At 43.8% G+C, this 26,774-nt stretch overlaps 1 protein-coding gene across 2 annotated transcripts in view; it reads left to right on the top strand.

The window, feature by feature from the left end:
• SUFU (SUFU negative regulator of hedgehog signaling) overlaps positions 1-26,774 on the top strand; it is an 85,050-nt gene that overhangs the window by 24,634 nt on the left and 33,642 nt on the right. The window contains exons 4-7 of one of the 2 annotated variants that reach the window (XM_054277336.1): positions 17,307-17,449; positions 19,770-19,855; positions 21,932-22,004; positions 26,589-26,742. In XM_054277336.1, coding sequence (XP_054133311.1) covers positions 17,307-17,449; positions 19,770-19,855; positions 21,932-22,004; positions 26,589-26,742 — 456 coding nt within the window. Of the gene's footprint in view, positions 1-17,306; positions 17,450-19,769; positions 19,856-21,931; positions 22,005-26,585; positions 26,743-26,774 lie in introns of both variants that reach the window. The other variant, XM_054277335.1, reaches the window with a different exon arrangement.

Genomic DNA, 26,774 nt, shown 5'->3' with positions numbered 1-26,774 from the left:
ACTTCTATGACAAATCTGAGCAATTGCCAATCTTTTGGGTATTTTTCTAAATATTGGTAGACATAGTTCAGTGCCAGCCCAGATTATTGCTTGTCTTTTTGTAACATTTGCTATGTAGCTGTCTTCCCCAGTTACCGTCCAAAATTTGTCTCACTTTTCTGTCTTGATTTTTACAACTGTTAAGCGTCTAAATCTATGAGACTGTCATGATATTTTACTTTGTTTGAAATTCCCATCCTGCCTAAATTGTATTGCATAGCAGCTTTTTGCTACTGACCATCAGGGATGAATTCGTACTCACGTTTTCTATGCAATGATTGCAGGATCTGAAGAAAACATCTGAATCTAAAGTCTCCCTCTTAGATACAAAGTAACGTATGTGTTATGTGTTAACATATACTAAATATCCTGCATCCCATTTGAAACATTTTAAATTTCCTAGTTCAGGCCAGTTCTCACAGCAGTTGCTTGTTGGTCACTGTGTTTTCATTGATGAGAGGAGGTCTGCTGAGTGAAATGGGATTTGGAAGGGTACTTAAGGGCAAACTTCTTGGTGACTAAGTTGGCAATCAGGGCAGAGACTTCCCTTGTTTGGTTTCTGCCAAAATGCAGTCCCATCTTTTTGAGCCTCAAAGCCAAAGAACTGTTCTTAGAATGAAAAGAGTGGTTGTGCCCATGCTTATCAATCTGGCATGAACCACCCTCCAGTGTTATCTTCTGCTTATCCATGCTGCTTTTTACTTTATATCCACCATGACTCTTTAAAGGTGCACTGAAACTCATCCATGCTGCTGGATTCTAGCCTCTGGGTGTTTATTTTCAATTTGCCTTAAGAAAAACAACAGTGTATGAATCATAAATTGACTTCTTTCTTTGACTATGTAATTGGATATGAGCCAATACCATGCTTATCATACAATGGGCAAACCACATGCTGGGTTACCTTAGGAAAAGCATGAGCAGCAGATAGAGGGAAGTTATTACCTCTTTGGCATGGCACTGAGAAGGGCTTGCTTAAAATATTGTGTCCTGGTTTTGGCCTTTAAGAGATACTGAAAATCTGGAGAGTGTTCAAGGTGGTCAGGGTTCTAGGGCATGTGAGCCATGAGGAAAGCTGGAGGGAGCAGGGCCAGTTTAGCCTGAGAAGAGAATGTGCAGGGTGTTCTAATTGGAGCCTACAGCTGTAGGGAGGGTAGTTACAAGATGGTGGGGTCAAGCCCTAGGTAGTACATCAAAGGGCTACAGCTCTGAATTGCAATATGGGAGGCCCTGGAATAGCTTCAAGGAAAACTTGCTCACAAGGAGAGTGGCAAAGGACAGGGAATGGTTTATAAGAGAGGTGCTGGAAGTCTATTCCTGGAAAGGTTCAGGAATGGCTTAACAAAGCTAAGTTGGTCCTGATCTAGCGTTGGGGATGGCTCCACTTCAAATAGGGAGGCTGGACAAGTGACCTGCAAAGGCTCCTTAAAATATCACAGAAGTGTTGGATTTTGGGCCTTTTTTTCCATGCTGCTTTATACTCTTCAGCAAGCAGCTGTGTGTTGTCACTGACTGTTACCAACCATTCCTTGCCTTGTATAAAACAAATCTGTATGCTGTGCAACAAGTGAAAAAATTCTAGTTTTATTTTAGTACAAATTTGATTATCACATACCTCTTTGAGAAAGAATTTTCTCAGGCTAAAATCATCTGGTTAATAATAGACATCACATTAATCCTGACAAGATTATGCATTTAAAAGTAAGACTTGTAATGGGGCCTATTTTATCATGTTTCTTCTTGATCTTTCAGGGCAATGCCAGTTAACCACAGCTAATTTTCTAATTTAGTCAAAGATCTCTCACTCCATTGCTCTGCAGAGTCTCCAGTACTTCTACATCTGACGTGTCCTGCTTTATTTTGTTCTACTCCCTTGAGCTGTCTTGTCTCAGAATGGCAATGTCCAGAGCCGTTCTCCCTTATGTCACTCCTGGGTAATCAGGCAGCCAGTCCTCAGCAGTTACTTTCTTTTCTGCCTGGTAGAGATTCCCCCAGTTTGACATTCTCACTCTGCAGAGCCAAGTGAGCTTCTGCCATTGTTTTTTCTCATTTTTTACAGGACTTCTCTATTCAGATGTTGAAACTTTAAAACTGTGAAGTATTTGAAGGGTTGGTTCTTCTGAAGCCCATTGGGCATGAAGCAGGCTGTGGCATGACAGCATTGTTTTACATGATGAAAGGTTTCTTTTTGATCAAGTTCTTTCTGACTGTAGTGCTTAGAGCATTTGTCAAATGAAACTCTGGTAAGTGTTTAACTCTGGTGTATGTACTTTAATGTCGTCCTCTTTGGTTGTTTAAAAAAAATAAAACTATGGTGTATCTTTAATATTCCAAAGTAGCCTTAAAAACATTTGAAGAGCTGAAACAACTGAAGTAAAACTTAAAAATCCACTCTGAACAAGAAGCAAGAAAAAGAATAAAATCAGCAGAAACTTTTTGGATGGGCTCCAAGCACTTTTGCATGTCAGAAAATTGTTATGCTGAAAGCTGTACTAGGAGCTAAATTCTTATCTCTTGATAAAAGCCAACTTTTTAGTTATCATAGAGGTGTGCTGCTGAGTCCAGCTGAAGCTGGGGGAGAGTAAGGTGTAGTCATACTCCTGCTGAGCCTGAGCATTTTCAGGTGGTGACAACTGAGTTGAATATTCACCTAGCAGCTACTGCTGTCCTAAATATTATTCCTGTGTATTGCAATTGCAAAGCATGTTTCATTGCAAGTGATGGATTTTTCTAACAAATGTTTCTAGGCAAATGAGTGTTGCATTCCTTTGTTTCTCACTCTCCTGCACTGTGGCAGTGCTTTAGAAAAGCAATCTTCTGCATTGAATTTCAGACCTCTTTCAGCCTTGGCTTCTCTGTTCACTGTAACAAGCGCTTGGTGCTTTTGATTAAAGGGCAGTACTTACCCTCCTTCAACAACACCAAGCTTTCAAGTCTCAAAGAGTTTTATTTGTGGCTTTATCTGTTCTTAATTTTTTCACTGTTTGACCATGACCACAAATTCCAACTCTGTTAGTTTTAAAAAATCCCCAAACCTTCAAACCTTGAAAATGAAACTTTGCACAATTCCGTGACCTTAGCTTGTCATGGTTCATGGGTGTACTGCAAATATCTCATGGTAGAACAAATTTATACTTCAATTCAAATGAAAAGGAAGAAACGCTCTTCCTACAGAAAGCTTATCCAGAGCTTACAACAACTGTTAACTCTTTATGTACTACAGTACCAAGACCCTTAATCACTACACTATGGTTTGTGTTTTCCTGAAATTAAAGTTTGCATTTTTTTTTCTCTCTAGGATAAATTTATGTTGTTTTCAAGGGTCTGTCTGATATGTGTGATGAGGGCAATATATTGATGTAGCATGGGAACAAGTACATGTGTGTATTGAACTCTTGCTGCTTCCGTGTTTTTAGTCTGAAAGAAAACAGCTGCAGCTGTCAGGTACGGGTTTGGAGAAATGGTCATGAAAACTCATCATGCAGAAAGCCTGAAAATAATGATGTGGCATATGTCATGGTTATATTCTCCACAATGCACAAGCTGTGGTGGGGAATGAGCCCTAAGCATGAAGAGCATGTCCGTGAGTTAGAAGCTTGCAGATTGGCTGAGCTTGATGACATTTACCCCAGAACATATCAGCATGAGCAGGCTGAGCCCCTGCTAGTTTAGGGGACACAGGTAGCACCACAGGAGACTGGAAAACTGGCAAATACTGTTCTTCACATCCCATTAAAAAACCTGTATCAAAACCAAAACAAACTCCCCCCAAAAAAAAAACCTCAAAAAAAACCAAACAAACAAAAACCAAAAAACAAACAAAACCCCAAAAAAAGCATAACAAAAAACAAAAACAAAACAAAAAACAAATAAAAACAAAAACCCAACAAAAACAACAACAACAAAAAAAAACAACAAAAAAAACCCCACCAAAACAAAACAAAAAAAAAAGTTTCTAAGTGGTCAATCAGATTTCAGGTCTTAATAAACTGCTAAGAGAAACAAACCATCCAGAAGGCATCCACAGAATAATGGATGTTCCAGCATGGATTTATCAACAATAAATCAGAAGAAAGTAAGTTACGTAGGAAGCAGTGAATGTTCATTACCTTGATACTACTGAGACTTTTTACATTGTCCCAACAAGTGTGTGAATGAGCTATGACTCTTACATTGAAAGTGGGGCTCAGTGGGATTAGGGGATCTGATGGGGGTCACAGACCTGCAGCCATGAGCCAGCAGGTACCTTGGCACCTGCTGTCCTGCCATACCCCCCAGGCCTTGGCTTGACATCTCCTGGGGTCCAGAAAGCTTCAGAGTAGTAGCCTCAGTGACTCTTTGCTTGCCAACATGTTTTCAAACATTCTTGACACAGGCCAGTTTCTGTGTGTAAAAAGGAAAAAACCAAAACAAGCGACCAAACTCAAAACCTAAAACAAACTCCTTGCTTCCTTGAATACAAATGAAGCTTCTCTGGCTTGTTTGTAAAGCTGTTTGTTTCTTCCCAGGAGGATGACTAAAGCCAAATAAAATGTGCCAGTAATTCATACACATTTTTCCCTGACTGTACCCTTATCTTTTTCTTCCCAACCCCAGGCCGATTTATTATTCTCTTCTGGTTGCTATGGCTCTGGAAAATATATTTTTTTTTCTATCATCTGTTTATAATATTGACCCGTTTCCAGTGTAGAGCTGGCCTGTCTCCTCTCTAGTATTCCAGGATTTTAGATTAAAATTGTATGGAGATTACTGTGTTTTTTAGCTCTACAAAGAAGTATAAATCAGCATCAATTTCAATTCAACAGAACCTGTTCTGCAGTGTGAATGCTGAAATTGTAGCACAGTAAATTGCTGTAGGTGAACAGGACACTCAACCAAGTGTGCAGGGGCTGCATGCCTTTATTCTGCAAAGGGGTATGGAAACATGAAGTCACTGGTTCCAATTTAACCCAAGTTTGTCATGGCCAAAAACTCTCATCATCTGATAGTTATTCAGAGGTCCATGAGAAATTGGTTGGGTTTTAGCCTAATTCCTCTTAGATGTTTCCCATAAAACAAGCTGTTCTGTGAGCAGCAGCTCAGATCGAGCCTGGGCCTTTGCATTTTTGTGCAGTGTCCTGCACTGGTGCAATAAATCCCCTTCTCCCCATAGTGCTGCCTTTGAGCTCACCTCCCCAGTACTTCTCATCCCTCCCCCATCTAAGCCAGCCTTGTCAGATCCCCTGGCTTCCAGCTGGGACGTACGTGCTGTGAGTGGTACCAAATGATGTGCTGGCTGACAAAACAAACCGGTTGCTGGTGTGCAGAGTGGTTGGCTGATGAGCTGGGCACAACAGGCAGCTGTCAAGCTCGTGCTTTGGTCCCTAACCTGTAGCTGGCTTCCTCTGGAGCTGCATGGCATTGCTGATGTTGTTGGCAACAGAATCGCCAGATGTAACTCTTGTAAATTGTTGTGAAATGCATTGCAGCGAAGTGCTGGCTGCAGATAGACCTGGCCTTTTTACTCCCTGTTGTAGATCTGAGTTCCCTTAGTTAAAGTAATGCAGGTCCTCTCTGCAGGCTTGCAAAGCTTAATATTAAGTCAGTTTGTATGACTGTAATTTTTGGGACCTCCAGAGCCCAATGCTTTTATCCTCACTTGTGATTTTACCCAGCTCTCTTTTGTGGGTGGCCGCAGAGGCACAAGCTTGCCAGTCCTTGGAAAGCAGCTTTGCAGTGGCCTTGGCCATGGCTGAGGTTTCCCTGGCTGTGAACTAGCACCAGCTGGTGGCCTGTCCTTCCTCTCTTCATCAGAGTGCTGTCAGGTGTGGGTGGTAAACTGGGAGGGGGCATAGAGCAGGGACACAGCTGTGAATGCCACCACATGTGTGGTGTGCCTGTTCTTCCTGGCAGCACAAATGCAGTTGCATGGCCTTAGATTTTGTGGGATTACATTGAATTCACTTCTCTTCCTGTTTCCAGCAGGTGTTGCCCCTTTACAATGGTGGAGGCACCCCAGTGCCAGACTCAGCCCTGCCTTTTGCCTTGGAGCACTGTCACTTCATCAGCCACTGATGGGATAAGCTGGCCATTGTTTTTGCTTATTTGTTATGGTTTTAGCGAGTAGCATCTTTCTGGCCTTTGTGACTTGCTAGGACCTTAGGCGACACTAGAGAATCTCTTCTCCATACATTTAATTCAGCTGCAGTATAGAAAAGCCCCTGCAGCCCTTTGGCCAGGTTTGAGAAGTGCAGGATGATTTCCCAGGAACATGAGAGGAAGGGACCAGCACCACTGCTGAGTGACATTGCCTTTTGCTTCATTAGCACGGGTGCTCTGAAGCAGGGCTGGGCATGAGGCTTCTCCCAGTCAGAAGTGCAGGAGTAGGAAAGCATGACTGGAACCCCAGGAGTTTCCAAGGACACCTGCACTCTCATTTTACTTGGAGGATGAAAAGTCTATGTCTTATATTGTCATTAAGCTAGTTATATAATATAGATTAAAGTATTTTCTTCCCTACCTCTCTAATCTCCCACAGTTTGGGCTTTTTTCCTCTCCTGCAGTTTGTCTGGATTCATGGTTATTTCCTGTGTCTTGCTGTGGAAGCCACTGTTGTCTCTCCAGCTTTTCATTCTTGGCTGGGAACAGGTCTCTGACCTTTTCCAGCCCCAAAGGATAGGTTCACACTAAGGCACGGAGAGACTTTGCCAGGAGCAAAGGCACAGAAAGCCTTTGTTGCTTATAAAAGACTTTGTTGAAATAGAAGGAAAGCTGTCTTCCCCTAGACTGCTTTACTGATTACATAGTATTTCCAGGCAGTAAGTGAGGGATCTCAGTGCTGCCTGAAAGAGAAGGCTTGTTAGTAGCTGCTACTGCGATTTAGATAAAGTAGGTTTAGGCCCAGTTTGAGTTGGCGAGATTTCAACTGATGCTGTCCCTTTTAATTCTGTCAGCTCATGTCCTGTTCCTGCCTGGGAACTGAACTTGGCTTGTTGTTTTTCAGCTGTTCAGTACAGTTCATTCAGTTACTTTATTTAAAAAAAAGGAAAAGGAAAGCGGGTGGGAATTTGTCTTCTCTCTGTGTTTTACATCAGTCCACATGCCCTGGTGCTGCTCTCAAAGGGTCGGGGATGGACAGAGCACCAAGGCTTGTAACTTTGATACATGGTTATACTTCGAAATGCACAAGTTATTTTAGCTTTCATATGGCAGGTGGGCTGCTATTGGGAGAGGGAGGGAGGGAAGAAGCTGGCACAGAGACCTGCAGGAAGCTGTGTGACACATCTCTGTGCAGGGCTGCTGCAGCAGCCCAAGTGGCAGAGGGACAGCCAGCAGGCCCTACGCCCAGGGACGCCTGGATGCTGGCCCCGAGCAGGTGTTTATCCACAGTGCCTGCAGTTCAAGATCAGGGCTGATCTGGCTGTTTTCTGCCCAAAGTGGAGGGGAGCCAAGCTCTCTGCAGGAAGCCTTTTTTTCCATCCTACCCAGAGCCTCCCCACTGTAGGGGAGTGAGGAGGAGCCCACATGTTGAGACCAGCAAGCTCTGTGAGGAAGAATATCTCCTAACGCTGGAATAAAGGAAGCAGGGGAGAAGCTGCGCATGGTGAGCCCTGCCTTGGATAAAAGCTCTGTCCCCTGTTCTGAAGGAGGAATGCAGGACAAAGGACACAGCACAGGGAAGGCAGAAAACTCCCCCTCCTGCTGGTGTGAGGTCCTTTGGCCTCTCATATACAAGGTCTTTGTCCCACCCAGCCTTTCCTGGGAAACGGAAGCAACTGCTTTAGCAGTTAAAAGCTTCTGCAGAGAACAGTATTGCCTCCTCCTATGGAGGAGCTGAAAGCAGCAACACAGAGGGATTGTTCTGCAGTTACAAGAGCATCCTCTCTCACTGCCTGTGTGCAATTGTTTGGGATGCACAGAGGAGAGTTTGAAGGTTACGCGTACTGAGTAGCCTTCTGAAAAGGACTGTGTTTTCCCTTGGCAGCTGCCAAGCCCATGTTAGATGAAACTGCAGAGTAGAGTAACTGCAGATGAACTGCAGAGCTGGAAGTTGGGTTCACTGTTACATATCCACCTTCTTACACATTCTATTGAAGATCTGTGCAGCAAGTGGTGCTCAAACTGTGCTTTCTGACTAACCCACTCTGCCTGTGAGAGTGGCAGTGTGCAGAGCTCATTACAGATCATCTTCTGACAGCCTCAGAGCCAAAGATCCTTTGCAGCAGCCCGCTCAGCCAGGAGGCAGCAAATGGGCACAGCAGGGGAAGTGTTTTGTTCTTGGTGGGAAAGAGAAACTGGGAGAGAATATTCAGAGGTTGTGGGCAGCCCAGAACCTGAGGGAAGTGGACTCTTGTGCTTTTTGATTTAAAATTAGGGGCTTAAAGGAGTGTTCTCAGAACATTTGGGATGGTATTTCAAATGGTGCTCCATAAACAGGCTGTCCATTTTGCATTTGAACCATAAATACAACCCTTGGAAAGGAATAAGTGTGTTTTTCTTGCAGTGCAGTAATGGGTTGGTAGAGCTCAGTGGTAACTATTTTATGCAAGTATGTGTGAATGCAGAGTTTTTCTGTTTCCTGCCCTTTGGCCTCCTGCTTTCCTAAAGTAAAACAAAAGTTTGGCCTGTGCAAGCTTTAAATTCCTGAAAATTTAAGGGAAAATAATCAACCACTGATAAACATGACACAGTGCTCTCTTGAAGACCTCTGCCCTCTTGTCCATTACAAGTCCCAGAACTAATGCCTGAGTAATTAGAACCTTTCTCTGAAAGGGTTATAATGTGATAACTTTGTGAATGTTTTCTCACAGACCATCTCCCCTTTCTTGCAGTTTCTTAAATAATTTTGCTAAAACAGATATCCTGGTGCAGTCTAAGAGTCTGTCTGTCAGATGTCTGTGCTGTGAAGGCTATTCAGAGAAGCTGCTTGTGCGTTCTTTGGGTTCTTCAAAGGCAGATCCTGCTTTTGCCTTCCTTCAAGCTCCTTGAAAGCTCTTCAACAGAAGTGTCTTATAGATGCATATCTAGGGGAAGACCACAAGTGACTGTACAAGCTTATGGTGCTCATGGGTCCATTTAAATATCCTCCCTTCTCAGTGGCCTGCACATGTGCAGGTATGCAGGAGGTCCAACAAGGAAAAAGGTTTTTCCCTGCTGCAGTTCTGTTCCCTTCTGTTCCCTGAGGACATTTAAATGTTGCCAAATGCTGTGGGCACCAGTCTTTGTTCTAGTTGCACCTTGATGGGAAACATTCAGGTAACTGTAAAACATTCTGGCTTTCCTGTGCCAGAACTCAGGATAAAGTTTGTAAATGACAGGTAAGTGTCTCTTCAGACTGGTCATGTGGGGCCGCATTATGTGTAAATAAACTGTCATTAAATACGTGTTTTGAACTGAGTCCTTATCTGACAGGAGATCCTGCTGTATAACATCCTTTCTGGCTCCTGGGGCTCCACCCCATCCTGAGGCTATTCACTTTTTGAAACTGTTGATGTAACTACCATCCTTTAAAGGGGTGCTGCAAAATGCATCTCCTTCAGGTGAAGGGTGCAGAAAACTGGTAGCAGTGCTACTGGGCAGGGGTGGAAGGGTCTCTTGCCTGACCTGGAGCAAGCACATCACTCCTGCTCCCTTATGGTTGCTGGAACAGGAGGATGGAGAAAGTGAAAGGAAGACTGGGGGAGGTGAAAACACCCCAGCCCTGCAGTACCCAAGGGCAGTGGGTCTGGGTGATGGGATGTGGAGGAGCAAGAGCTTGGAGCAGCAAACTTCTGTGGGACTGAGGAGGAGCAACTCACATCTGTGTTCATTTTCTTTTTCTGCCATACTCAACAATGCCAGCTAAATCCTTTCATGCTGCCATGCCTTCTTCCAGCTTCCCCTTTCTGGAGGAGGGAGCCATGCAGATAAATCTGCAGATGGGTGAGAACTGTGTTGTTGCAAAAGCAAGGTGAGAGATGCAACCTGCCCTGGACGGGGCTTATACAGAGGGGGCACCAAACACGATGAATGTGCCAGCTCCTGCTGTTTGCAAGAGCTGCAGAAGCCTGAGGGGAACAGAGTGGAGGAGCTGAATGCAGTTGTGGGGAGGAGAGAAAGTGTGGGAGGAGGTGGCTGGAGGAGCAGGCTGTACAGAGTCAGGGAGAGGACAGGGGGCCCACCACTTGCAGAGGGTGGGAGTGTGCCCTGGGCACTGGAGTCACTTGCTGGGAGCCTGCTGAGAAATTCCCAGAGTTTGCAGTCATGGAAATTGTGTACACACGTAGCATGGGGCAGGAAGAAGGAGTGAGCCAGATATGCAGATCTGTAAGGGATGGAAAGAAATGTCTTGGAAAACAGGGGGTAGAAGAGGCTCAGAACCAAATTGGTTATTGTACAATAGCATTTAAATTTTTTTTTTTTTCTATATTGCTGCACTCTGCAGTGTGGCAGAAGGCATCTGGGTGCCTGGAGTCTACTTTGTGATAAGAAAAGCAGTATTTGTAACTCCATCAGTGGAAGCTGCAGTACAGTGAGACACATTTTCCACCATCCCACTGCCAATAGTAGTGGTGCCTCTAAGCACAACACAGATAAGTGAAGAATCACCTTGCCCTGCTGGTAATGTACCCTGGGAAGTTGTGGGAGGCTCTTCATTGGGCTTTCAGTTCAAAGAATTAAATTATCAAATAAGTTTGTCTGTGTTTGCATAAATTGATTGGGCTCTTTTGTGTGGGCTGTTTATTTTCCAGACTTAACACCCTGGAGCTGTGCAGTAATTATTTTTGTATTTTCAACCTGCAGAGCAATTTTTAGAAAATAAACTGCATCACGCTTCTCTGCTTTCTGAAACTGTCTTCAAACCTCAGAGGTCAAGCAGTCCTTACAGTACTGGTAATCTGGTTTTTTCCCTGCTATTTTTTTAAGGACCTTTTATCTAGGCCCCTTGTTTCTAAAAGCCCAATTTGAATCCCTGCAGTGGAGCTATTGTTTAATTGTTTTCCTGGGATTTAGTTCTTCCTAAGGGATCTTCTCTTATGCTGCATGTCTGCAGGAGGCAGCAGCACTGAGTGAATTTGCACCTCTTTGGAGTGCCAGGGCTGGGGCAGCTCCTGTTTCCAAGGCAGGAGATGAGGGGCAGCAAAATTGAACTGAAAAAGAAAAACAGGGAGGAAAAGCATTTTTTAAACATAGTGCAAATATGTCACAGCTTGGATTCTGCTAATTCCTTGTATATTCTTAAAACATGTTCATCCTGAGTTGAAAACAAAATTATAAACTAAGTGGCAGTGGGCCCCACAGATTATATCCCAATTAATTTTTCCCTTTACCAATCCATGTGTGCAGTTCTTTGTAGCTTAGGAAACTAATCTTGAGACTGAATTTAGCATTAATTGTCCAGTTTAATGTGGCTGGCAAATGAGTCTAAATAAAGTCCTTTTTTTTAATACTCTGTTTTTAAAAATTTTTCATCCATATAATGAGTTGCAGCAACAGTATTACTTTGAGATACTTAGGCACAAATTTCATCTTTAGCTTTTGTATTGATTTATTATAGCTAAAATCTTTGCATGCATGCTTATATTTATTATTGACCTAGTTAGAAATATATTAACTAGGTCTAGTGAAAAATATAGCTATTACATTTCAGCATTGGACTCTGTGTTTGCCCTTAGTTTCTCTCAATTAATTCTAGCTGTTTGGTCTGCAAAATGGTACTGAAAAACAGCTTCAAATCTTACTTGTGACAGATTGCCAGATTACTTTTTTTTTAACAAAGCCAGACTGAATATTAAAAATGTGTTGGAGAAAATGCATTTATATAATAAATTATACAGACCATACATGGGGTTATGGCAATGCAATAAATTATGTTGTTTCTGTAAGTACTGGATAAGCTGCATTCAATTTAAATGTCTGGCTGCATCACTGTCATGCTGGTCAGGAATTCACTGGGGGCCTTTTTAACATTCCTGCACCCATAAGTCAGGGAGTTAAAATCCTTCTTTGCCCTCAAATACACAATTTCTCTGAGTTATGCGGGCTGACATCTGTGACTCGCTGCCTGCAGTTTAGCTGAGATCTCTGAGTCAGGTTTGCAGCCAGTTTTCACACTGCTGAGCCCTGTGGATAGTGTAGGTCTGGCTCTGTGAGGGATGTGGTCATCTTGTTTGTGTGCCAACATCCCCCATGCCACACACTGATGCAAATTTACTGGGGTGGTTTTTTTGTTGGATTTTCCTTTTATTTTTTGACCAAGGTAGCAGAGAATTGCCAAGCATTGTGTAAGCATAGCTAAGCAACATCACTGCTCCGAGGGCATGATCCAGGTAGCCCTGCTTTTGCAGGGGACAAGCAGGACTGCTTCTTTCAACATCATCTTGCACATGTCCCCAAATACAGTGACCATGTACTGATGGCCTGGCTTTCCCCAGAAACAGAAGAAACAGAAACATGCTCTTGAAGGATATGAATAGCTGTTTTGCCAACACCAAGCAAATGTAGTTAGTGTACTTAGGGCTTCTCCCACTCTGTGCTGTGTCAGCTTCTAACTTGTAACACACTGTCCAGGTGGATTTATCTGGTTACTTACTCAGCCCCCTCTGTTGCTGATTTTAGCTGGCATTTGGAAGAAGGAGGTGTCTTAGAAGAGATACAGAGGAATGATCAGGCTGCAAATCTGTTCTTCTAATTTTAAAATTTATCTCAAGAATTATGTGGCGGGACCATGTCAGAAGGGACAAGTTTCTGGCCTCTGGATTAACCAGGGTGGTGCAATTTGAACTGTCTTGGAGCCAGACAGGCTGGGGACAGGAGTCTGCATGGACTGGAGAAAGGCTTAAAGTTGCCTTGCTCTCTTCTTGCTGGTGGAACAGCATCAGCTCTTTGTTTTCCTCCCTGAGTGGCCAATGCACATGCAAGAGAAGATACTGCACTCCCAGATGCTCAAAGACTGTTTGCCATCTGCTCTGGGTGCAGGGTAGCCAGCTCCCTGGAGATGTTCCCTGACTGACTTTCAGCCTGGAGCTGCCTTTAGGATGGAGTTCTCTCTCAGCTCCTGGTACTTCTCTAAGTTTGCTGTCCTTTTCCATTTACTCCCTGCGGTGATTAAGGGAGTAAGGACTTGTAGCAGGATCCCATATATGGAAAGCTGACAGGTTTAAAAAAGGAATTGAAAATACAGTGGGAAGCAATCTGTGTTTCTCTCTAGAGCTAGGTAACACCACTTGAGCATAGATTGCATGCATTATAATGTTTATGAAACATCCCGAGGCCAAGAATATGACTTGGTTTTATTTCTTTAGGCATGAGCTATATTTAGTCAAATTAAAGGAGGGAGGAGGAATTCACTCCAAGAAAATACATGAGCAAAGTTAGACAAAGAAAATTTACTAGTCTACAGTGGAATGATTCCCTCTGAGTTATTTCCCCAGTCCTCATTACAGAGCAGTGGGATAGTAAAGTTAGGAGAGATTGTGCTGCTGAATTATGACTGTTGCTGCATGAAGGAACCTCACCTGCTTTATGTGAGCTGTAAAAGAAAATTGATAATGGCATTTTAAAGGCTTCAAAATATGGGTGGCTTAACAGAGTGGTCTGGTATAACTGCTGCTTTTGCATAATAGAATTGTACAAGAGCTGGTCTATGGCAGATTTAGAGACTTTTCATTTTTGTAGAGCTATAGAGAGACTTCAGACTTGCTATTATAAATTATGAACTAAAATAGTAAGTTTGAATTGAAATATTTTAATAATTTCTTTGTTGACTTCTTATGAAATCAATACCTCCCCATAAAGCAGTTGGATTTCATGGAATCAGCAATCCTCACCAGGAAGAAAGAAAAGTCAGTGTTTTTTGTTAAAACATAAACTTGCAGGAAAAGAACCAGTTTCAAAATTGTGAGGATGAGTCACCTTGCTGTGCTAGATTTAAGGCTTGTTAGTTAGTGCCCCTTCCAAGCAGGAAGGGTGCAAGAGTCCCAGAGGGTTCTGTGAGCAAGCCTGTGTATTTACAACACATCCCCTGCTCCCATGGTAACTGCTGAAGGATATGAATTTATCCTGGGGCACATTGGGCACCTTAGCTGATCCTGGCATGGAGGGAACATGAAGCCACCTCAGATTTACCATGAGGGAGAAGTATTCAGCAGCAGTCAGCTTGTGTGCAGTAAATCAGAGCCTTAGTTTACACCTGAGGATTTGCTGATTTATCCATAGGCTAAAATAATTCGGATTTAACTTTTTAACATATTTTCCTTTAGTTCCTTTGCTTTTAATTTCTCCTATTGATGGCTAGATAATTTCTGTGCTTTGCCAGCTGTTATATGGATTTGACAATTACCTGGTCGGAACTTTTTCTGATGACTGTTGGTTTTGCTGTGGTCACCTAAGGAGACGAGGCTTATCCCGTTGTGATGTTCTCATCCCTGACTCTTTTGAAAACATGAATGTGAAAGGTAGGAAGGGAGGATACCGGATACTCTCCCTGTTTCCAGCATGAGGCAATAGAAATTATTATCTAGCCCTTTATTTCTGTAATTTCTTAGTTTTTGTGGTTACAAGTTATGTAATCCAGGCTGTTCTCAGTGCTGCAATCAGCTCTGTGCAAGAGCTGATCTTACATCCCCCATGGGTGACAATGCAGCAAGTGGAAAGCTGGGTTTCGGGGTGTAATACCAAATTTCTTGAACTCCCACAGGTTTTTATTTGGCTTCATGTTATTTGCAGAATTTTTTTGGTGTGATTTAATTGAGTAGTCAGTGTGAATTTTGTGGTGTTCGTGTGTATGCAAGGGAAAGGGAGATTTTCTAAGTGTTCAGTGTTCACATGGCCATAAACAGGTGGGTTTCCAGCAGAGACATTTGCATTTGAAAACCTGCTCTAACCGGGCTGGGCTTTCCCAGGAGAAGTAGCACCAACAGTGAAACACAGCGATCGATCAGCATAGAATTGTGTGAGCATTTGATGGGCAAAATGTTGTGGTATAAAGACAGGGCCCAAGAATAAGCTCTTTGTGGCTTTGTTTCATTCCTGAAAACTGTGACTGAGAGGCTTTTATCATTTTAAAAAAATTGATCAGCCACATTTTGTCTAACTTGGAAAATATCACAAGATATCCCTTGCAACATTCTAAGTGCTGTTTCTTTAACCAGATTTTGATACTAAAAAAATATATAATTTTTCATTTGTCTGCTTATATTTCCTCAACTCTAAAAGTAAAGTAATATTTGAACCAGTCCTTTCAGTCCCAGAGCTGGAAGCGTGTAATTTAGTGTACATAACGATAAACCCTTTGAAGCAGCTTGCGTTCACTATGTTTTCTTTCTTTCCTAATTTTAACTAAGGAAAACATTCCCTTACTTATCACAGCACTTCTGTTACATGCCTCATTTTTCAGGCTAAGTTCCTTATGGTAGTTAGAGTTTATTTTAATTTGTAATCAAATGAGCTGTCCAGGAAATTCATCTGAAAAAACATATATAAAGATGTTCAAACCCACAGCAATGGGGACACCCAGTGGAGGCACGCTGAGTTGCCCAAAATTACAGCCAGGAGCAGGCCAGCAGCTCCTCATCAGGGAGAGGACTGAAATATTTTTAACCAGAACAGTTCTGAGGGAGCTCTCATGAGTTTACCTGCCTGCTGCTGAGGGCTCCCTTGAAGCATCCTGCCTTTGCTGCCCTTGCACAAACCCGTGCTTGTCATGGCAATGAAAAATGTCTATTGGAGAAAAAAAAATCTGAAAGGATTGTTTTTACTAAAAATTACCATTAAAGGAATTATTAATAATAAATTTGGTCCTGATGCACAATTATTGCAATGGGGTGTACAAGCACCCAGTTCCTTGGTGGTGCTGTTTAATGTGACAGGGAATGAGTTGCAATTCCTGGCAATTCAAAAAGTTTTTCTCTTGCTATTGCAGACACTGCCATGTTCTTCTATTAGCCCTGTTTAAGGGGTGTCCTGTTGCAATGTGTTTGGAAGGGGATGTGGGAAGGTTAGGTGAAGATCCAGGACCATGGGGAGGGCACCTCTCTGAATTGTATCCTGCTCCTGTAGCATGGGAGATGCTCCAGTCTCGACAGACAGCAACTCAGATAACCACTGTTTGCACTGGAATTTCTAGTCCTCTTCCAGTGGGCAAGGCCTTCTTTCCTGCTGAGTTCTAAGTGTGGCCTTGGGAGAGACCACGGCAAGGACAGCAACCCAGACTGCCTTCATGGATGAGCTTGGTCAAGGAGAGGGGCACTGGGCCTGCCACTCACTTTGGAAGCAGGCAGGCAGTACTCACTTCATCCCTGGAGCACTACACCTATCTCAGAGGGCAGAATGTGGATTCCAGGTTGTTTGTTTGTATGTACAATAAAGTTCTGCTTGGACAAGCACAAGACCCAAGATAAAAGCAGTCAGCTGGGCAGCATTACCACACATGCTCCAGGAGCTGCATAGAGATGGATTGTGCTTTAATTGCTGTGAATGTGGTCATGGCTGGTTGTTTTACTTCTAGTTCGCTCAGAAAGCAAGCATTAGCCTTTCCTGCGGTGGGGCTGCATCAGACAGATGGGTTCTGGTGTGCCTTCTGGCATGCACTAGCTGTGGAACATGGGATTATCTGGGGTTTTGTCTTTCTAACTAGGAGGGGAGGAAAAGAAAGGAATGCCTGCCTTGTTTTGATGCAGTCTGTTCTGACATAGAATTAAATTTATAGCCTATTGGTTTTCTTATTGTTTGGGAAAGAAGAAACATATTAATTCTAATTCTGCACCAGAGCCGCCCAGACAACGGAGAGAGAGATTTTGACTTACACTATCACAAGATGGGCACCAGAATTTTTATTAAATATAGCAGGGTAGTATTTGTGTTTAATTCACATTTGAGAATATTTTCTCTGTGGCAGATTAAGAGCGTGAATTGCTATGGCAATAGGCATCCACTATGGCCTGCTGACTTTCTGTGCCTTCTCAAAAAAGGAGACTAGTAGTAAATGAGAGACAGGCTAATTTTATTTGCTAGTATTTCCTGTTGGGCTTAATATCAAAATAGGATGGTGGTTTTGTCCACAGGACTCAAGAGTGGGCAATTTTGAAATCAGTGTTGAACTCAGATCACTCAAAGAGACTCCATTTCTGTTTCAGGTGGTTCAGAGGCTCAGCAGAGCTGGCCAGGGGCAGTCACTGTGAACAGTCACCAACGACTGTCCCAGCCCAGGCCGGAGGTCCCTGCCTGGCAGCAGTCAGGAGCAGCTGCCAACAGAAGGAATGTTCTAGCAGACTTCACATACTAAATATTTCTTGTTTCTTTCCTTGCAGAAAACACCTTTTGCAGCGGTGACCACGTCTCGTGGCACAGCCCTTTGGACAACAGTGAGTCTCGAATCCAGCACATGCTGCTGACAGAAGACCCCCAGATGCAGCCCGTGCAGACTCCTTTTGGGGTGGTCACTTTCCTGCAGGTATGGCCCAGCCACCGTGGCTCCCACTGCCACCTCCTGGGTGTGCAGTGCAGCTAACATTGCTTTGAGCTGTATAACTCAGATATTTATTATCCTGTCTTCAGTTTCAAATATGAGCATTGAAAAAAAATGTTGAGAGAAACAGTTTTAAAAGCTAATGTAAAGATAAATGAAAATTAATTCTATAGTAATATTAATAAGGGATCCACTGGTTTGAATGCCAGGAAGAGAAGAGTTTGGAGCAGGTCTTGGAGCTGTTTTAGCAGTACTTAAATGGCAGAAATGTAGCTTGCAGTACTGACACAAAGATTCTTTAGAGGCTGAGTTTTCCTGTATTGATCTACTGTTTAAGAAAGGTTCAGGTTTGCTTTGCAAAAGAAACACTAAAAAATTCCCTTGTGATTTAACTCTGCTGTTCAGCATGGAGAGCTTCTGTGGCCAAACAGGTTTGCTTGCTTTCCCAAAGTCCTTCTCAGCGATGCTTCTTAGATAGGAGCTGCTTTGGATATTTTTAAATTGCATATTGGGTTAATAGCCTTAGTGGAAGAGTGGCATAGTTTATGCCAACTGCTGATTTCTTCATGCTCTGTGGAAAAGCTTCCATCCTGTGGGAAAATGCAAGTGTCTGTATTTTACAATTTAAGCTTCTAGTTGCTCCCACTTGTCTTTGGCTGTAGTTGCAACATGTAAAAGGAAGTTCTGTTACCACAAAACCTGCACAAGACAAGTGCTCTGCAAGGCTCTTCTGAGGTGCCCAAATGTCTGTGTTTTATCAACAACAACAAGGTGGGTGTGAGATTAATTAGTGCAAGGTGAGTTGTGGGACCAGGAAGGAGAGACAGAGAGCCAAGCTAAGCAGGATAATCCCTGGCTGACTCTCCAGTTAGTACTGTGTTAGTCCTCATCTCTTCTTTAGTGCCCAGCTGTCTTGAATCAAAGAACAGTCAGCTTGCTGCATCCTGAGGCCCTTGGCCTCTAATCTTCCACAACACATACAGTTGACTTGGTTTTCCCCTTTGTTTGATGCTTGTTGTTATGAATTTATTTTGACCCATGAGGATAAATGATTACAAAAAGCAAAGAACGAACACAAAATAATTTCCTGTTTAGAGTCTTGCTGTTTGTATGTAATTAGTGAGTGAAGGCCCAGGGAGGGGTGTCCTGAGGCAGGGGTGATTCAGGCTGGTGATGGAGGAAGCCTGGGAGATGGGTGGGGATGAAGTGCACCTCCAAGGGCTGGGTCCTGACAAGGTGAACTGTGCAAGGGGCAGGAGAGGTGGGGTGTGCAGAGCTGGTGTGTGCTGACATGAGGGTTTTCCACACAGATCTCTATCAGTGCAGTTATGTGCCTACAGCAGAAGGCACATCCTTCACTCCGCTTGCTGCTCTTCGGAGCTTAGTTTCCAGTTTTCCTCTTTCCTGATAAAACATCAGTTGAACAGATTTTGACAAAAAATTCAGTGTTGTTGGAAAAGACTTAAGAACATTGAGGAAGAAAATAGAAGGCTGTGGCAAAAATATTTTTCATCTCAGGGTGAAACATTGTGCTCAAAGGCACAAACCAGTGGTTGATACAGCAGGAAGAAACTGCCTTCTGCTATCAGCTGAAGGGTGTTTCACCCCTTCATTTGAAGCAGCTGATCTCAGCTGCTGTTAGAGAGACATCTGGTATTGCTCAGTGTGGCAGCTCCTATCCTGAAAAGCAAACACATCCTGCATTACACAGGAAGGCAGAAGTGTGCAGTTGCCTGCAGTGACAAGTGGATTATGTGGTGTGTAAGCAGCTTTACTTTATGGTGCTGGGTAAGATGTAACCAGTCAGCAAACTGAGTTGGTCAAGGATTTTATGAGCACCAAAGCAATCCCATGTGGCAGCAATTCCCTTGCCTGGCTGAGATTGCTTGTGCAGTATTGCATTTGCCCCTAGCAGTCGGATGACAGAGCAGTGTTTGTATGTGCTCAGCCCCTAACCTGTCTTGCTCTGTCCTGTCTGTGTGGACTTGATTGAAAAGTCAAGCAGACTAGTGTATAAACCCTGATTTGTCACCAGACCCTCTTCATTGTTAAATTCACACACTCTTTACAAGATTAAATGTTACATGACCAGGGTGCTTCACATGGTAAGTGTAGAGAGAGAACAAGGTCTTGTGGGATCCCACTGTTGTCTCAGGCTCCATTTGTCCCAGCATATCTGGTTAGATTAAAGAAATGGTGCTTCTCTGTATGTGCATTGTTTGATCCAGTACCACGTGGCACATTTTCTCCACAGTTCTTTCATAGTTCCCACCTTGTTTAGTATGTCTGTTGTTGTTTATTACAGATTGTTGGGGTTTGCACTGAGGAACTGCATGCAGCTCAGCAGTGGAATGGTCAAGGGATTCTGGAACTGCTTCGGACTGTCCCAGTGTAAGTGGTCACACAGCCCATACAGGGGAGCATTTCTATAGAGAACAGTTCAGTTGTATATTTTTATTAACAATCTTTAACTTGCTGATGGAACTTATTTAATCTGTGCTGTAGCAAGAGATGGGAATTCACTGCAAATCTGTTCTCACGCACAGACACTTAGATGGCAAATTAATGCATGTGGAAGTCCACATGTTCAGGGTGAAAGAGAATGAGGTCTTGAAAGCTTAATTTCCTTCCTCTTATGCCTGCAGGGTTTTCTCATTGGTTCTTCCTGGGATAACTGTTACTGGTGACCTTGCTGTTTAGTTCAAAGAAAGGAAGGAGAGGGTCTGGCTTACAAAACTGTCTGGAAGTACTGTCTAAAAGTGAGAAAGTCACTCTCAAACTTGGCCCACTCTTGGTGGGCTAGTTTGCAGCAGGAGGAGCATTCATGAAAGTGAAGTTAATTGTTTTGCCATTACAATTGAGAAATAACAAAGATTATATTGGGTTGAGGAAGAGATGGATTTTAAATGGTAAATGATATGTTGATGCTTTGTTTGCTGCCAGGGTGCAGCTAAATCTTTTTGGCTTGCAGGTATTTTGCTTAAACATTTTTAAATTCAGTGGAAGTTATTGCCATGTGATTGTAACTCAAAAAGCCTTACTTTTTAAAGCAAAATAGTTCTGAATATTTGTTTCTGGGCACAATAGTACACTCTCCAGTATCACAATAGCCTTGAATTGATTGATTATTTGGAGGAGCTGGACTTTTTCAACTTGAACTTTTCCCTTTTAGGCACAAGTGCGGATAATTAATGCAAATGCCCTAGAGTAGAGTGAATTTGTTCAGCTGTAAGCTTTGTTTCTGGGTCCTGAGACAATAAACACGGCCTGCAGCTCCCTTAGCTCCTCTAAGTCAATACAGATACAGCACCTCTCTCCTCAGTCTATTCTCATGTTGGTTTTTTGCTTTTGTGCTGTGGTATAAGCACCTTTCCAAGGTAAAAAATGAGACCCAAATGTTCATTGTTTGAAGACAAAGCTGCAAGCTACTAAGCCATTGATGTGGAATTGGGGTAAAAGTCTCTTGCACCCCAGTGAGGAACTGTGGCAGGTCACACCCCTGCAGTTAATAATTCACATCTTCCAAAGTGATGTGAAAAAACAAGTGGCTATCCATGCATCCGAAAACCTGTAAAATATTAACTTTTTTGCTCCCACTCTTAAATGTTTTAGGAGACTAACACAAACTAGGCCAGAGGAGGGGGCTTTTGACTGCAATAACAAAGTATCTCATGAAAAAAACGAATTTTTTTAGGGCAGTTCCAAAAGACTTCAGTTTTTATTTCAAATGAAAAGCACTATCTAAGGCTCACTTCTGCAGTCTGGCTGCACTATGACCCAAAGTGAAGTCTCTGAGTATTTAATCTTCACAGTAATCTGTTTTCTATCACCTTTGTTGGGAAACACCTTAAGCCTTCCAACTTTTATTGCTAATGATTACAAAGATTTCCCTGAGCCTTCTGAGTATTTGGCCATGAAGTACCAACTGAGCAAAATGTCTGTTGTGATAGTATTTATCAGAGCAATAAGCTTTGTGGTACTGAACGTGACTGCCAATCTTGGCAAAAAGTGCAGTCCCACTGGGGCCCTGCTCTATTCTTAGATATGTAATAGAGGAATAAATCTTGACTCCATGCCTTGCCCATCTTTCTTTGACTCAGGCTACACTGGATTTCTCAGTCCCAGTTCGTTTCCTGTAAGATTAAAACCCCTCTCAGCCTTGTGTGAGCAAGGGGGCCTGCACAGGGGACAACAGCCTGTGTCAGTCCTGACTGCTGTGCACGTCTGGGTGCTGCCAGACATGAGCTGATTAACTGCTAGGTCGTGGAGGGCTTTTATTATTTATTTATTTGGAAAATGTGAAGGGCAAATGCATGCTGTGGGATGTATACACCACATAGATGGGTTTCTAGGCTTATTTTAAACCCTTATCCTGTGCTTCCGTGCAGTACAGGTCCACTCTGAGGACTCTGCTGGAAAGTTCTAATTAAAGGGCTTGTTTGGTTCATTACCTGTCTTTCTTTGTAGAGCTGGAGGCCCCTGGCTGATAACAGACATGCGAAGAGGAGAGACCATATTCGAGATTGACCCACATCTGCAAGTATGTCTTTAGTTTATAAAATGTCATGTCTCTCGTAGGAGCCAACTGTTATACAACAGTTCTAATATTTTCTGTAAAGGTGCTTGCATCTTCTCAATGTTTGTAATAATCCTGGAAAAGTCTTAGAAATTCTTTGCCCTCTTAGAGGTGGTTCAAGAGGGATTGTCCAGTCCTACATGAATGGCAACTCTAGGAAAAAAGATAGAGAAGAGAGACCAGGAAAATGGAATCTCCAATTTGAGACAAATTGGAGATATTGGATTGGATATTTTAGAAAGGAGGAAGAAAGAAGATGAAGGACAGAATAATACAATATTTAGGAATGGTACACCAGGAAATTCCTCCTTCCTTTTATGTGCAAGTGTAAGGAGATATAACATGCAGAAATCTCAAAACCAACTAAATACTATTTTTTCACAGCAAATGTGATAGTGTAGCTCATTCCTGTAGGATATCACTTGAGGCCAAGTAGTTAGTGTGGACTGAGAAATTATGGGAACCCAAAAGTACCACATGCAGTTATTAATAATCCATGCAGGAAGAGATATTAACCCTTCTTCTTCAGAGTTCAATTTAATTTCTGAAATTTAAAGATAAGAATAGGACCTCTATGAAGAGGTTACTGTACTGTGGGCTTCTCCTGATCCATGCATTTGGGAGACAGGTCTGCAATCCCTTCAGCAGAGCTGGAATACATGGTACTGGAGTGCATGTGTCCCCAGCAAATGCAGTGTGGTGCTGGCCATGTTTCAGTGAATCACTGAGTATTTGCCTTTAACAGAGAACTTATGGCTCAGCCTGGTAGGGCACGTGCAAATGTGCATGTTTTGTACAAGCAGTTGCTTATGGTCTGCACGTCTGTATCTGATTATTCTCAGTTGCATCACAGCATCTTTTACTTTGAAAGCTTAAGAACAAAACCAAATTCTACTTTTACTGGTTTTAAGGATTTGTTCATCTAGAATAACCCCAGTCTGAGAAACACAAAAAAATGTTCCACAAATGTTCGACAATGGGGGAGCTAATACAACTGAAAGTCCTATAAAGTTTTCAGACTTTCCAGAACCTTGCCCTCTCCCCTCCTGGAGATGTTTCTGTTGTCTGCTCACTGGTGATTCCTAATGATAACAAGGTTTTCTTCAATTTACTGTAAATGAAAAATAGCTCAGCTTACTGGAATCTGAGTCAGCCAAGACAAGTTAAGGCAAATAAAAGAGTACCTCTGCCTCACCAATGTGTCCTGCTGCTGAAAGCTGCTATGTCTGTGGTCCTTCCGGACTTCCTCACATGGAGCACATTCCTGTTTCTGTTCTCTCTTGTCCTTGCAGAAGTGCAGATGGGCAGGTGTGTGTGTGCACACCTCCCTCCTGCTCTGCTGCTGCAGACCCCAGGGATTCATAGAGCAAAATCTGCCCCTGAGTCCCACAAAGAGCCTCTGCTGAGTGCAGGGAGCAAGGCTGTGCCAGGCTGCCTTCAGCCCTGTCATGTGCCTTCTGCTCTAATTAGTGGGGAAAGGATGAAGTATCATCTTCTTGGTGTTGGTGGAGGGTGTGTGAGACCAGAAAGGCAGCAGTGGAAGAGAGGTGGAGGGGAGGGAGGGAACAGGCAGAGAAACTGGACAACTTTCTTGGGAGCCAGCAAGCATGTCTGCCTGGGAAGCAGGCAGAGCTTGTTTGGAGGCTGCATTGTGTCTTGTGGGAATTGGTTGAGGCCTAAACTCAGCCCTGGCAGCAGCAGCTGTACTTTCTGTTCGGAGTTGCTGAGAATGGATCCCAACTAAGATGTCATCCCAGGATGTCGGCAATTAACACTGTGGCAACGCTGGCTGTTTTCTGTTCAGCCAGGCTTCCCTGTAGGCCATTCAGATTTCCCTGGCAGCCCTGTCAAACAATTCCTGTCGGTCCCCAGCTCTGTGCCGATTCTCAGTGCTTTGCTTCTGTTTAGCAGATATCTCAGAAGAGAATAAAGCTGATTTGAATTTCCTGAGTTGTGGTTGCCGCTCTGCAGGTCACACTGCAGTGCTCTGGCTCGTTTAAAAAGGGATCAATGACTTAGAGCCTCAGAGCATCCCTCCCACATGCTGAGAGGAAAATGGGACAGAAATATCCTTTCTTTGAGGAAGGAAAGAGCTGAACCTCCTTTGCCCTGGGCTCCTCCAGCCTCCTGTTCATGCTGCCCTTTCAAGGAAGGAAGAACAGCTCCTCAGTCCAGGCAAATCTTTGCTGGCTAAAGGTGGGGTAGAACTGTGCATTACCAGAGCTATGAGTCTACAATGACTGGGTTTTTTTTTTACTTTTCCCCTTTTAACATCAATACTTGCAAACATTATGAAACAGGCATGCAAATTAGGCTGCCTTAAGCCAGCTCGTTTCCATCAGCTCCCCTTGATCTCCAAGGGATGCCAACAGAGCAGCACTTCTTCCCCTGAGGAAGTGCTCTGCAAGGCAGCTGAGCTGCAGATGAGAGTCCTTCCCCCTCCCCGAGGCTCTGCACTGTGTCCGCAGGGTCTGCCTGGGAGTGGGGCCCTGGCTGCAGGGATGGGGGAGCAGATCCCACCAAAGCCTCACAGCCCTCTGGCCTCTTCTTCTCCGTGCTCAAGAGCAGGTTTGGTGGCTCTCCCATGCTTCCCCAATGACTGGGATAAAAAATAACTTTGCTGACAAACTACACCTCCCCAAGCCAGCTCATTTGGGTCCTCACAGAGCACCATGGAGGGTTCCCAAAGGAGCCACGTGCTAAATCTCACTTAGAGCATTGTCTGCATATGTAGGAACGGATGTATTTTTATTTCTTTCCCCACAACTTCTATTTCTGGGTGACACAACTAATTTTATGTTTAGGATAAAACAAAAGAAAATCAGCAGATTTATTATTTCTCAGATTTTCCTATTACGTTTTCAAGAAGCCAGCTTCCCCTGACGCTGGAGGAAGATCCTAACAAGGGGAGAAAAACAGAAGAAAGGCAGTCTCTTGAATGCTTAAGTCTAAGTCAAGACTGCTCTGATCCTGCAGTCAGCCACAGGCTCCTACCTCAATTTTGGGCCAAAGAGCGGGTTTTGGGAGGTGATCCAGATGAAAAAAAAAAAAAAAAAAAAGAGTTGGCTCAAGGGAAGGGATAGGAGCACATGGAGGAGGGTGGGACTGCAGTCATTGCAAATTACATCAACTTAAACCGCTGTGCAACCACACCCTGAATGCTTGTGTTTATCTTTGAGCTGCTCAAATCTTCTCTTGAATGGTCACAAGAACAGGCAATGCTCTTCCCAGGGGGCAGCATGCACAGCTGGGCAAGGGGAGGGATGTGTATGGGTTTAGGTTTTAGTCTGGAAACTGTTTCTTGGGGACGGATTTTGCAAAGAGCAAAATGTTCGCACAATCTCATCTTCAGTGGCAATGTCAAGCCAGAGGGTACTTTCATGGGCTGGAGAGATCCTCTCCCACTGTATGTGACACCACTGTGCTCTCTCCCCAAGTCTTTGAAGTTTCTTGGGACTGCCTGCGTTTCGAGGTGACACAGATGTGTGCAGAGAGATACAGATCTTGCTGGTGCCACTGAGCAGCACCAGAGGCAACACCCCTTCAGAAAAGGGGGAAGCGAGCCTGGCTGGTTCGGTGCCAGGGAAGAGGTGCCAGCCCTTCCTCGGTGTAGCACAGCCCCGAGTTTGTTCGGCTCAACATTACCCCCTTGTGGGTCACAGGTGGAAATTCAGACTGATGCCCATGTCCAAGAAGGTGGAACTTCCTGAAGTTTTGGCTGTAGCTTAGGGCAGTCTTGCTGGCAACAGATGCACATGTCCTTAAGAAAATGCCTGGTGCCTGAGAGCATCCAGCTGCTTATGATTGGTGTGTGACACCTTCTGAGACCCAAACACTGGTTACGTGCTTGGAAAGTCCAGCTTGCAAGGGAGGAAATTTGTTTATTTGCCAATAGAGAAAGCTATGCAAAAGCTTTGACATTGGGAACAGACCTGCGTCTCCTTGCACATCCAAACTTGCATGTTTGTCCTTTATGGGGACACCCCAGCACATTGGAAAGCAAGAATTCTCTGGGGAGTTTGCAAATGATGAACCCATGTGAATGAGTCTCTCCATGAGCTGTTTTCATTGTGAGACACTTTGGTAAGGTTGGAAAGAGAACTTTAGTTATTCAGGGTTTTTTATCATTGACATATAGGAGATCGACTGCCAAGCTGTGCTTCATGTCTTAAATATTTCAAGTTGGTGTAAATCAGTGCTAACAATGAAAGAAGCAATCCTGCACACCCCAGGCCATTGGTTTCCACCTTACTCTCTCCCTGCTTTGTGCCTGTCAGGGGCACATAGTGAAGCAGTGGGGACAGGGTGGGATTTCAGACCAACTTGCTATGGAAAAGGTTTGTTTAGTTCAGAATGGCTTCCGGATTTGTCTCAATGTGCAGTTGCTGTTTGCTGCCACAGCAAAGCACAGGGTCCAGAGAGTGGAAATTGCCCACAAAAGGGGATCTGCAGGAGCCGGTGAAGGTTGGACTGTGCCATGGTGGGGCTCCAACTCAGGCTCAAGCCACGCTCAAAAAAAGTCTTGGTGTTTTGAATCTTTTCAAGCAGGAGAGAGTCGACAAAGGGATTGAGACAGATGGCTCAAACCTGAGTGGAGTGAGTGCCAAATGTGCCTGGGATGACCTGAGCCGGCCACCGGAGGATGATGAAGACAGCAGGAGCATTTGCATTGGGACCCAGCCTCGGCGGCTCTCTGGGAAAGGTGAGAGGTCCTGGGCCAGGTCACTGTCGTGG

The sequence above is a fragment of the Melozone crissalis genome, unplaced genomic scaffold (genome assembly GCF_028551555.1).
Source record: "Melozone crissalis strain CALT ecotype California unplaced genomic scaffold, PUWL_Pcris_2 ptg000019l_1, whole genome shotgun sequence".
In the NCBI taxonomy this organism is placed as follows: Eukaryota; Metazoa; Chordata; class Aves; order Passeriformes; family Passerellidae; genus Melozone; species Melozone crissalis.
The sequence above is the reverse complement of the archived record's forward strand: the minus strand, read 5'-3'. Positions and strand labels throughout refer to the sequence as shown.